This window comes from Temnothorax americanus, unplaced genomic scaffold (genome assembly GCF_048541705.1).
Source record: "Temnothorax americanus isolate GAGA-0224 unplaced genomic scaffold, ASM4854170v1 Scaffold23, whole genome shotgun sequence".
Lineage (NCBI taxonomy): Eukaryota > Metazoa > Arthropoda > Insecta > Hymenoptera > Formicidae > Temnothorax > Temnothorax americanus.
In genome coordinates, this window is record NW_027509371.1 from 971,593 (window position 1) to 985,153 (window position 13,561).

Below are 13,561 nucleotides of genomic sequence, written 5' to 3' on the forward strand. Positions count from 1 at the left end.
CGCGTAAACGTAGTAATTGTCATTACCATATATATCTTCCTAATAATTTTGTTTTTAATAAGAAACTTGATATCTATGCTGAAAGAGAGGTTATAACAAAAAGATTCGTCAGTTAATTGATTAAGCTACAACTTGCGGAGGCAAATTTTTATACATTTCTCATGTGTCTTAATAAAACCATCCTGCTATGCAATTCTTGAGTGTAACTTTTGATATTAATCTGCAACAAAACAATCGGCTCTGTTTGCTCCGATGTTACAACAACACAACAGAACAGAAGTTGACGTCACAACCAGCATTGCCAACATCCGACATCGCCACTTGAAGCCCTGAAGCGGTCACAGTGATAAGAGAGCTCGGGTAACTTAGCCGGTCAACTTCGACTTTATTAACTTTTTTTTAGTCAGGATAAATTAATAGATTTTATTAGTTTACCTAACTATATTAAATTGTAGATGTTATGCACACTCACACACACGCGGGGGGTGCAAGGGGGGGCCTTCGGCCGCCATTCCCGCACCCACCTCCGCCGGTAGGCAGCGTGGACCTCGCTTTACAACTTAAAGTACATGCTAAGTTGTAAAGCGAAATTATAAAGTACATATGCATGGGAGGGAGTGCAGGGGAGCAAAGCTCTCCCGCCCACGTATGTACTTTGATATATTATATAAGATATATTCATCATTGAAAGCTAACAATAAGTGATATGCATTATATAAGACGTTTCAAATTCGCGCACTTTTGCATGCGGCCACTGAGCATGCGCATGTGGCCGCAGAGCATGTTCAGTGTCGATTACCGAGATAATTTTTCGTTTTTAAAACTAATAATAAACCAATAAACGCTAAAATTAGATCAACAATCAACAGCAAACGATTACGCATCGATTAGACCGTTTTTTAATTAAAAATGAGATTTTTCCGGCTAACTTAACGCTAATTTTTCTTTTTTAAGTAAAAAAAAATTAAAAACCAACAAACGTTGTAATTAGGCCAATAATCACCAACAAACGACCAACAAACAAATAAAAAAAAAAATAAATAATAAAGTCGAAGTTGACCGGTTAAGTTACCGGAGCTTGATAAGTGAAGTTGCCTCAGGCTTGTATATATTCGAATTTCAAATGCAATATTGTTTTTAAATTCTAGAATCGTCATAACATATCATAGCAGCTGCTTTTGACAGCTTTACGTTCGACATCATTGACACAATAGCGCAACAATAGTTATATATTATATATATATATATATATATATATATATATATATACCCTTCCTTAAGAATATAACTTGTCCGCGCGCGCATTGCCGCGCTTGTAGTTGTAATTAAACTGTATAACAATTATTTGTGAAAACTATGACAGACGAGTTGTAGCAACAGTTAATTTATCCAGCTTCTTTCCGGATCACACATAGTTATCCTCAATGCAAGCGAAACGCAAGCTAAAGAGAGAAATTAATAAGTAAAATTGGAATCTCTTGAATTAAAACGTTAAGAAACTTTAAAATTGTAGATTTATGCATTTTAAATAAAATTTAATTTAAATCTAGAATTACAATTTTTCATTAATTGTACGATATATTTTATTTGTGTCAATGATGTCGAACGTAAAGCTGTCAAAAGCAGCTGTATATATATATATATATATATATATATATATATATATAACGAGTAATATATAATATATATATATAAAGAACGAGAGAGATAAATCGGCGATTGGCTTTTAGTTTTGTTCTCCGCGAGGAACAAGCGCTTCCCCGTTTCCCGACGTTTTTCCCTCTTAATGGCTTAAGCGATTTCACAAAGTAACAAAGAATTCTTCCCTCGCCCTGCCGCATCCTTCCACCTCCTCATTCGCCACCCGAAATAATGCTGCGGCGAAACATTAAGCCGGCTGGAGAATAGACACAACGAGAAACTGGCTGCGATTGTCAGAATCGTTCCCGAAGCAGGAAGGCGTCAAAAACATGTAATAAAAGATTATTATTAAAATCAAAGATTAAATTTCTTTGAAAATATATATCACAACATTATTGATCATATTCTTTGTGTACTTATATTTCACATAAAAACCTTTCACAATAACGAAGAAAAGTCGACAGTTTTAATAAAATTAGAGATTTTAATTACATATATAAATATGTATTTATTGATATTTAATAATACATAAATATAGATTTATATATTAGATATAAAAATACATATTTATATATATAATAAATAGAGTGGCACTCTTTTTTTTGAATTAATTACTTTGATCTTAATTGCCTAACGTTTATAATGCCTATATATATGTAAATATGCGTGCATGCATGTGATCGACCATTTATAATAAAGAACGAAGCGTATGTTTTAGGAGATTCCGGGGAGATTTTTTTTTCATACAAACTAAATTTTGTAAGAGGAGGCCCACCGCAGTTCATAGCCTCCCCTCCGGAAGCTTCAACAGGCGCATGTGCGTATCATAAACAGCAGGTAGTTGCATCACGCACGCAGAAAATGAGGGGAGCATGAAGGGAGATAGGAGAGAGGGAAAAGAGGACGAAGGATGGCAAATATTAACGTGGGTGGCTAAAAAGAGAGAGAGAAAGACAAGATGCTGTAATCTCATACTAAGAGCGATGAAGATAGAGGAAACCGAAGTGGAGTAGAACGTGCTGAACGATCGGGGTGGATATATGCAAAACATAGTAATGATAAAGGGGTGGGGGAGAGTACGCGATTCTAGGGTGGCCCTAAAAGTAACGTTTCCATTCGTTATTGATATTTCTGCACCAAAAAAACAAAGGGATATACATATGTGAGTGTATGTGAGAATTTTGCATAAAGTTGTACACATACACGTAAAACACATTTTGGTTCTAAAAAAATCATTTTACTATTTAATTCTCATTTTCCTAAAGTAAAAAAAAAAAGGATAGTATAGAAATTATGGTTTAAAATATATATATTAAATTATATAGTATACGTGACATATAATAATTCATCCTTCCTTTCTTTCCAATTTCGATGGTTGGATCGGTTTTTATTTGATCTCACCGTATAAAAATAGTTTTTCAATAATTCGTGAATGAAATAAAAAATAGCCGTTTCTCTTCTAAAAATACGTATTTAGATACTTCCAGTGTATAAAAAAACCCAGGTAAATATTGACAATTACGATCGCTGGATGTCAAAAATAGATATCGTTAGCTTTAATGGCTGTATGTACATACTTGTTTCGCGTTAATTTAAATAAGATAGAACGATATAAGTTAAATCATCATCATTAACATGAGGCAATTACTCTGATAAAACTGCTCACGTAATGTCCTAAGACGAGCTGTCACGCCACCATACGAGGATAATATTTAGACATGTATATTTAGCGGCGTGTGTGTAGATAAAAAAGTAAAAATAATCCAAAAAATATATAATACATAAGACTACTTCACATAAAATATTGGGGACTTGTGTGAATAAGAAAAGAAGTAAATATATTAAGAAACGTACGAATTCGTAATAAATCAATAAGGAGAAAAACTATGTACAAAAATGGACATCGTACGTGGCGCAAAGAAGATTTTCATGTCGTCTCAATCTGGATCGCAAACTCGGCGTTTGTATGGAAATTGTAAGAATTGCGCGAGCAGAGGTACGAAATCGTGAAAAAGCGCACACGCAAACGCGCAAAAGAGCATTAATGGAGACCTTAAAGGACGTCAAACGATAAAGAGAGCGTAAGAGATGCGGGAGAAGAAGAGCGGAGAGATCGAGTGGGAAGGGAGAGAGAGATGGAAGAAAAACGACGAAGGATGCAGTCAGGCGAGAGAAAAGTGAAGCGAGAAGGGGACAGAAGGCCATCGAGTGACAGAAAAGGACGAGAGAGAGAGAGAGATAAAGGAAATGAGAGAGAACGTAAAGGAGACAACAGGATTGGCTTTTTCTTCCTCTCTTGTATCTTGAAAACAGGTCTTTAAAATTTTTTCATCGTACAGACTTTTTCAGATTTTAATGCTCCATCCTGTTTTACGGATTCAATATTTTCGATTATCTTTTTTTTACAATATTTACGATTTGGGAGAAGTTTGCCTTCGACAGAATATTAAGTGCTTATTATTAAGAATATAAATTGTTGCGAAATGTGCGATAGAAAAATTACTGCACGATCATTATTATATTTCTACCTTTAATTTATCAATTTATTTTTGATTTTTTACATCGATAAAATAATGAATAAATACGAAGAAAATAACTTTCAATTTTTAATGCCTTTTAATACCACTTAATACCATACTGTGATATTTGCAAACCTTTAAAACAAACACGTGCTTTTTTCATGAATACCTAGCGCCGGCCCTGGCTGAGGGAGCGATGGATAGAGAGGGGAAACTATTGGGTAGGGGGAGGGTGGCGAACGGCAAACCGGGTGGGGGTCGATCGCGAGGAGGAGAATCACGAGCGCGAGGAAGAGAGAGAGAGAGAGAGAGAGAGAGAGAGAGAGAGAGAGAGAGAGAGAGAGAGAGAGAGAGAGAGAGAGAGAGAGAGGGAGCGACGAGGTCGTTCGAAAGTGGGAGCGCGAAGTGTCGGAGCGATGGAGGAGTGGTAGACGTCCGTCGGGAGGGGGATGGCGCACGGGGGTGGCGGAGCGCGCAATGTGCAGCGCGGGGGCAGGCGGCGGTCTCGCGACTCGCTGGCAGTCTCGTTGATCCGGCTGCGAGCAGTGCGCGCCGTGACGTGACAATGGCCGTAGTCGTAATTGCGGTACGGTGCGATACTATGATCAGCTGATCAACCGAGCCTGAGAGAAAAGGGTAGAGAGAAAGAGAAAAAGAGAGAGATCGAAATTGAGATAGAGAGTGAGAGAGCGAGAGAAAGAGCGCGGCGGGCATTGCTTAAAGGGGCACCGAGAACGGAGAACGAAACGGAGGGACCGAAAGAGAGTTTGTCCCCCTCGCAAACCACCTCCTCGCTTTTGGTCATGTCGACGTTCTCGTGATCGGGCTCTCCCGAAGGTGCGCGCTCTCCACATTCTCCCCTGGTTGTACATGTGAATTACGCAGTGTGCCACCCCGGCGCTCTCCCCGCCACCCCGCCACCCCCCTCGTCCCCCCTTTCGTTTCGTTGCCACGCGTGTACATCCGCCCCGGTGTGTTGTGTCTGTGCGGCACGTATGCGTGGGGTTCGCACGACCGATAGATAAATGTCTCTCAGTCATGCCCGCCGTGCGGAAGTACCGAAGGGATACCAGCGAGGTGAGCTGCTGCCTCAAGTACGTGATCTTTGGATTTAACGTCATGTTTTGGGTAAGTACCAAGTCACTTTAAGAACGGATGGACGGACGTCATTCACCTCCGACAAGGGAATGACGTCCGTCATCCCCGAAAAGAAAACTTTGCACGTCTCATCGCCGATAGAACTCTCTCAGCAAGTTAGAACTCCGCGTAGCTTCATCAGCCGTAACATTTAACGGAAGTTTCGAGTCTTAGCCCGATGAAATCCCGGTCGCTATTTCCAAACGAATCTCTTGAACTTCTCCCAGTGCAGTGTCGCGTAAAGATTTTGGACGTTACGTACGAACAGATCTCGAACATATTACTGCCGAAGGGTCTCAAAAGACACGGCAATTAACGCGAGACACAGATCGTGTATCTATACGCGAGCCGACGAGTTGAGAGACCTTTAAATTATATTGAATCTCAATAACAGCTGAATCGACCAAGTTCTGAGTAGGTACAGTCGCGATAGCTTGGGTTTGAATTATACGTATATAATAAAGTGTTTCCACTTTTCGTTTCGAATATCATCTTCGAAGAAAATCTGAATATTATCTTCCGCGAGACGATGTTGCCTCAGATGAAATCTCGATCTTGAAACACTCCTATAAAATAAAATCTTGTTGGTTCGGAAAAATTCACGATATTTCGAACGTTATCTCCCTGGGAAGATAAACGTTAATTCCAAAAGAGTGGCACAGAGCTATAGAGACGAGCTTTGGTAGCTGTTAAAGCAGTTCGGTAAACGGTGTTCTATAATGAAGTTCCTTTTAATTTGTACAAGCTTCGTGCTTTACAAAATCATTATTAATTTTCCGTGTGCCAGCGCGAAAAGTGTAACGTGAGCAAACAATGTTTTCAAGGTGGAGTAAAATTTGCGCTGCCTTCCCGGGTCGCTTTTGTTTGCATCGCAATGAGAGCTTGTTGTCGCGTTGCATGCGAGCCCTTTTTCAACGTCCGAATGAAGTGTGTCACGTTGTTTGTTTAATAACGCTCACGCAGATTGTTTGAAAATGTTGATAGATCGTGGCAAACGTTACACCCTGCGTACATTCAACAAGAAAATGCACGGGGGGCGGGGGGGGGGACTTGATTCTGCGTAAGCACATTTGCGAAACCTCGGCTGAAGTACTATACTTGTCGCTCCGTTTTTCGATCTAGGGTGCGTCGTTGCACTTTGCGCGTCCTTATCTTATAATGATGTTAAATGGGAAAGTCATTGACGCGCGAAACACTCGTTCCGTCCCTCCAACCCTTCGTAAAGACCTCTGCCTTTTCACAATGGAATCTTGCTAGTAGAATGAGATTACGTCTATCACGTCACGTCGAAGAGTTTCCACGTGAAACGCTATCGGACAGTTAGACAGACATCAATTATCATGCCTTACAACCAAAGCTCTTATTTGTCGCTATAACAGATTTCTAACGTAAATGTAAGCTGAGTCATTTATTATACTGAGCTTTATTACGATATATTAGGCAGCTTTTACATTCGATAATATATAGACACGTAAAGCTCAAACTCAAATCTGTCTCCATCGAGATTGAAATATCATTAGAATCGATCGGTAGCTTATGATTTGCTCTGTCGGTGCTAATAAACAAAATTGATAATTAAATTATTAATCATCTTATAAAAAATTAAATTAAATCCAATTATACCTTAAATCACAAACTTAAAATACAACTAAATCAACTAGATTTTTACAGATTTATTCTAATCATGATATCGGGTTTCTGGAACGCTAAACGATTGTTTGATCCTCAGTTTGAAATAACATTATCGGCAGATTATAAGGTAAATATGATGGCATATTTAGTGGATCACCGCTAAACGCGCGACGTGTAAATACGGGACTTGGGCTCGTTCAAATTTACCGTGAAGCTTTCGGATAAAAGCGAAATGGTGCTTCGAGAGGATTGATTTTTTTTTTCGACGGTGATAAACTTGTTTGTCGGCAGGGAGATTTGCGGGCCGCGATGTTGCATTTTTGCAGGGAAAACGCCGCGAACAACCCGCAATGCAGTTCGCGCGCGCCGCGCCGCGAGGTCTCCCAATTGCAAGGACCGCGACGGAGCTGTGCAGTGGTGCACGTGTGCGTTACGGTCTGCACATTTTTCCAACGAGTGTGCATTAATTACAAAGGCGTATAAGGAAAGTCAGCCTCGTTTCAGCAAAAACTCGAAAACTTGAAAAAAAAAGTAAACAGTAAAAACGTGTGTGTGAATATCTTCTTTCTTCTTTTACTTCTGCGATCTCAGCACGATTTGATACACTCGGATTGCTCTTGATTTGTCCATTTACGGCTGCATTGAAGTCGGAAGAACAATAAATAATACACGAATAATCTTTCGTAGAAAAAATACGCGAATCAATGCGTATCAACCTATCAACAGTGCGCGACGTTCGCATGCTTAAGAGGGTAGACAACCTTGACAAGCGAAAAAAAATATATTTTTTTAAGTTAAATATTTAAGAAATAATAAAATAATAATAAAATTCGGAGTCTCTTTGAAACTCGCACATAATTCTATAAATTATGGTTATTTTAAAAAATAATTAATTGAAAAAGTATTAATAATAACGAAAGTTATTGGTAATAAAGGAAAATAGTTTTTTCCATTTAGTAGCTGGTAATTCCGGAGTAACAAAAAATCTAAAACAAAATTTAAAAAAAATTTATGATTTAAAAAAATGTCTCTAAAACGTGTTGGAAGCAAAATTTGAAAAACAAATTTCTTTTCAATTTTATTAAAGAAAATGCAATTTTATACTTTTCTTGCAACTCAAATATTTTTTTTTAAATTTTTTTCGAAATGCTGTTCCGACACATTTTAGATTTTATTTTCAACTTATAAAAAATTTTTGAAAAAAATTGGAGCCGTTTTCGAGATTTTATGTCCACCACTAGCTATACTAAGCTGTTTTCCTTCATTACCAATAACTCCTGTTGTTATTAATATTTTTTAATTATTCTTTTTTTTTTAATAATTATAAAAGACTACCTATAGAATCATGTGCCAAAATTTTAAATACTCAAGAGTTTTTTATTTCTTAAATATTGAATTTGATAAAACAAAGATAAATTTTTTACCTGACGAGATTGCCTACCACCTTAAAGAGGATGATACGAGCCGGTCTCAAACAGATTCGGGATTCCGTTTGCGGGACACACCGTTTAAGTACGAGTCGTGCCCGCGTCCCTTTGATTTAGGTTCCGTTTGATCGAGCGGCCGTTACAGCGCCCGCCGCGCCGCGCCGATGGATAACGCGCACACGACGGAATGGTCACGATAGATCAACAATACCGCGAGCACGTTGGCCGCGCGCATTGTCGCGCCACGTCGCACGACACACGGCCCGTTTACAAATCGTAACTTTATTTCGTGTATACGCGCGGAGCAGCACGGAGAATCCGCGCGACGTATGTATATGTTACCACGTTTCGCAAATTGATTTACGTGCCGTAAAATAGGCATGCCTTGAGCCCGTCGCATCATGGATTTCCGAGTAAATCCTATTTTCTCAGGGAGACTTGCGTAAGCCTTACGCGCTGTCGGCGAGACGCGAGACGCGAGATTTAAGGTCTTCCTCGATATAGAGACTCCGACCTGTTATCAACGAAAATATGTCAATAACGTCGCAATCGAGGTGAAAGAGCGGACCTTGCACAAATTCGCAGGCATTAACACGTAACAAAATTGTAAATAAAAAATTGTTCAAGTCTGACATCCCTATTTCTTCGATAAATGTTTGCCGATTAACAGCGAATAATTACAACCGCTTTTACGTCTTGCGATACCGAACAGTGAAAAATACGCGTGCGGGTCGCACCAAGCCGACCGGGTTCTTCTTAACTAGGTTAAAGTAACCGCACGGTAATGAACTCTGTGCGAGCTTTTATTTCACCGGGACGGATTAAAGGTGTTATTGATTTTCCCGTAGCCAGGCGGCTGGCTCGGTTCGGGGGTTTTCGCGAAATGTAGCACTAGCCTAGTGATATGTGTAGAGTTCTTCCTGCCACGCATTCCGTGTAATTAAGTAGCGGTCGTGCCGCGAAAGACCACGCTCGTCTGAGATACGTTTCGTAATTCGCGAACGAAAGTATGAAAAATAATATTAATTATTATTAATATTATTAATAATAATAATTAATATTAAAAAATTTAACATATTCAAAGATAAATAAACTTAAAATAAATAAGAGAACAAAAATAAAAATTAAAAACAAATATCTTAAAAATTTAAGATGTGACAGATTTTATTTTTGTTTCGAAATCAATGCAGTATATAAAAAAATTATATATTTATTGTTTATTGTACATTATATATATACGATAACAATAAGTATTGATTAATTATTATTCATCTCTTTTTTTAGTAAAAAGAAAGATTGCCCAATTTGAGAATTATCTATAAATATTCGCGCTAATGACCAATAACGATAATTATCCATTCGTCAAAATTTTTGTATTGTATATATTTTATATAGTAGGTATTGGAAATCGAACGTAGTATTTTTATTCGCGGGGAAAGTGCTACGATTAATATGCAGTCGTGTATCACCCGACCACGTGAAAATCCGCGAAATTGGTTGAATCAGGATTCTCGACTCGCTCTGAGCTAATAAAAGTTACAACTTCGCCAGCACGGTCCTGATGATATTCTTTCGGTGAACTTACAGACATTCGCCGGGGTCCTAAGTTTTGTATAGTTCGGAAGTCGCGGCGAGTTAACCCGACGGCTACCAGCGTTCCCCGTTGTCTATACAGGATGAGATGTAAAAGGGACAAGAAAAGGAAAAGAGAGAAAAAGAAAGAAAAAAGGGAGAGGAGAGAGAGAGAAGGCTTTGAGGGAAACGCACGTTTCGCGCAACACCGGCTCGTAAAATTTTTACTCGTCGCTGAAAAATAATAACGACACCGTCGCGTAAATAATTTCATCGCAGAGTTCTTCCTCCACGATAGGGCGGAATGATTTTTCTCGCACGAGCGGAAACCCGAGTCGCGCCGCTCGGTTCGTAAAGTCGGCGCGCGGAAAATGAAATACCGCGCGCGCGAAGCATTTATGGCTTGTTGGACGTGAACGCGCCTCCGAGATCGTCGTTCACAATCCCGCAACAAACTCGTAACGCAATTTTCCGCCCGCTCGCCCCTTTTTCGCTCTTTGAATTGCGAGGAAAGAAAAAAAATGGGACGCTCCTTCCAACATTTCTCTCATCTCCGCGATTAAACCGTGCTGCTATCGGCCGATGCTCCTATTCTGATTGCTTGTTATTTGCATCTCCAATTTGGTTAATATCGTCGCAATATCGTATTGATGCAGTCATTGCGCTTATCGTGCTTGCACAGCTGGTCCAGTTCCGTTGCAATTCGCTCGAATTAACGGTGGCCGCTTCAGTGGCTAGTTTGGATATTTGTTTTCGTGCAAACTCGCGGAGAAACAAATTATATTACATCGTTTATTCTTCATATTTTATCCGGAAAATGAAAATAAACTGTGCAAGCGACAGATCATTGAAATATGTGTTCTATGTATTATATTTATCACATTCCGTTTTTCCGTTTAAAAAATAAAAGTAACTCGCCCCTGAATAATAGATAAAAAAATATGAGGTAACTATTTTCTATCCCTCGATGTTGCAAACTAAATAAACTTTACCATTAAAAAATGATACATAACAAAAAAGTTGGTCAAATCTCTCCGGCAAAAAAGGATTGGCTCCGAAATCTCATTCCACTTTCAATTTTCGATGAGATTATTTTTCGAATCTCTGAATATCAATTGTTAAAATATTCAATAAAAAGCGTCGAAAAATATTTAAATCAAAATTAACAATTTTAGGCGAAGTTTATTGCTCGGCGGATCCCCCGAATGACTCGGTGAAAACGTCCGAGTCGCCGCGAGCAGGCAGCCGCGTTCTCGTATTCGACCGAAAAGGAATCCGGCGACGAGATCGGCATAGGTATTTCACGAGCCGAATCCGTTCACCGCGCTTTCTGCATGGCTGCCCTCGAACAGATGATTGGCCTTGCCGGCTGACGATGACTCCGAGCCGCCGCGGCCACGGCCGCGCCGGGCGGCACTCTCCCGCTTTTACACGTCACTCCCGTGCGTGTGAACGGCCGCTGAGCCCGTGCGTGTCCCGCGTGATTCCCGAGGTGCCCGACCACACGAAACCAACGCCGATACTGCTCTTCGCGAAAACGTCAGTCTGTCCACGTCCACCTCGCGTAGCATTATACTCCTGCTGATATACTCGGAAGAAAGAATTACACGCAATGAAATTTTACACTTTTTACTCGGAGATATATGGAGGAGTAAAAGCCACAGTGGTGTAAGTTAAATTTTGTAAAATATTGACTCGTGTGCATAGATGCAATTTATATATTGAATAGATTGCATCTATGCGCGCGCGCGCGCGCACGAGTCTATATTTTTTAAAATTTGACTTACGCCACTACGACTTTTACTCCTCCATATAATGCAGTTACATTAAAAATCTCGATGCATATCCGATGCATTCTGAAGAGTGAAAGAAAGTAAGAGTCGATAAGTTCAAAACTAGTTTCGAAATTATTGTTTTCCTTGTCTAATTGTATATCTCGAAATTATATGTTGTTACAATCAGAATTATATAGAATTTACAGAACGAAGCAGCTAGATCGAGTTAAATCTAAATTATGTTTATTTGAAAACAAGGTTATAACGCAGCGAGTGCGCGTTGTAATAAAATAGAGACACGTCCTTAACACACTGAGGATCTCTACGTTGTCTTATATATAGAGTTGCCTCGAAGTGAGTGAACTTATTCACATCTAGTTATTTGTATGTACAAGATTATATTTGAATAAATTCATTCATACTTGTTTCTTTAGTCTGATCTCTTTACGCGAATACACGATTCGCCACAGATTTCCCTTGGAAAAGTGACTTTTCGGACTTACATCTTCCCAGGTTCGCAGCTAGAGAAATATATAAGAGAACGACTTTATATATTTCTTCAAAAGCATTCCCAAAACTCATAATTCTATGAAGCGATACATTTGGAGGTTTCAGCTATATAATCTCTCCGAGAACTCCCTAGATCCGTCCCTGCCAACTTCCTCCCTTCACCCGCGGGCCCTCATCGCGGTTCTGTATCGCCGTCGGCGGCGTTTGAGGAATCTCATTACAAAAGTTGCTCGTACAACCGGTTTCTAACCAGTGCAACCGGCCACCATGCCACGGAGATTCGCGGAGGGATTCTGGACGCGACTCCTCATTCGATACGTCCTTTACCTGCCAGGATGTATACGAACTTCCGGTAATGGCAAATGGATGAAGAAGAGAGCGCGCAGTAGGTACGCGTAGAGTTTCCGCGGGAATTCCATTCGGGACGACGACGATGACATGTACCACGACGATCAAAGCGAACCGCTCCGCGCTCGTCAATTCGCCCTGGGCTCTTCGCGGTTCGACAGTGACAATGTGGAGTGGTTTCGACCCATTCCGCGGTGATTTAAACGCGACGGATACGAATTTTTCACCGTAATTTTTTTTTCCGTCTTCGCGCGCCGACAACTCTGACCAAATCCGATCCGTGAAGCACATCGATACCCCTTCGTTTATATTAGAGCAAAACTTTGTCAATTCGTCGGGTTGAATGAACAGGCCAATTATCCTAATTGTTCAAGAACTATCCATCAGGCAAACCGCACGTTTTTTTTCCATGCACGAAAGTATAGATTCTGACAGTTATAGACAAAGAATATGTCGTTAAGCCATAAATTAATTTTTCAAAACGTCGTGCGAGATACGACAGAGGAATACAATTCCCTCGTTGTTATATCCTACGGCGACGTAATCGCGACCGGAGACTCCACCGTGCGAAAGAACTATGCCACACACAAGCGTGCGCGCGCGAGAGGCGTCGCGCGTTAAAGCGGTTTTGACTCCGCGTTCGCCGGCGCTTGAATTATAGAACCGCGGCACACATTCTCGCGTATCTTTTGCAAAATTCTCGAGAGAGAGAAGAATTTTGAGATAATTTCCCTTCCTCGATATTTCTCAAGTCGTTGCGCCGCATGTGCAGCCGCGGAAGCGGAAGTCGCTCGGGAAGTCGTCTCGTTACTCGCGACTTAGACTGCATTAACCCGACAAACGACGTTGCGAGGAGTCCTCTTTACGAATAAAGATACAAGACTCGCGTACGACGCTACAGTGATCATCGACAGTGAATGCAAATTTTTTCATATTAATTGTACGTATACAGGGTGGCGCACATAAAACTGGCCTCAAATGCAAAATACAGTTTTAAAGT

The 13,561-nt window shown here is 40.1% G+C and overlaps 2 protein-coding genes across 8 annotated transcripts in view; one reads left to right on the forward strand and one right to left on the reverse strand.

Annotated features, from left to right (window-relative positions):
* Positions 1–13,561, reverse strand: part of LOC143898288 (small ribosomal subunit protein uS3m-like) — a 167,597-nt gene that overhangs the window by 1,165 nt on the left and 152,871 nt on the right. The window contains exon 1 of one of the 5 annotated variants that reach the window (XM_077407653.1): positions 155–308. The exons of the other annotated variants lie outside the window; for them this stretch is intronic. Within the exon in view, the coding sequence (XP_077263779.1) occupies positions 155–181 (27 nt within the window). The 5' untranslated portion in view covers positions 182–308. Of the gene's footprint in view, positions 1–154; positions 309–13,561 lie in introns of those variants that run through there. 5 annotated transcript variants of the gene reach the window in all.
* Positions 4,658–13,561, forward strand: part of Tsp26a (Tetraspanin 26A) — a 122,906-nt gene continuing 114,002 nt past the window's right edge. Inside the window, exon 1 of one of the 3 annotated variants that reach the window (XM_077407645.1) lies at positions 4,658–5,288. In XM_077407645.1, the coding sequence (XP_077263771.1) occupies positions 5,199–5,288 (90 nt within the window). In that variant the 5' untranslated portion in view covers positions 4,658–5,198. The remainder of the gene's footprint in view (positions 5,289–13,561) is intronic. The other 2 variants (XM_077407643.1, XM_077407644.1) reach the window with 2 other exon arrangements.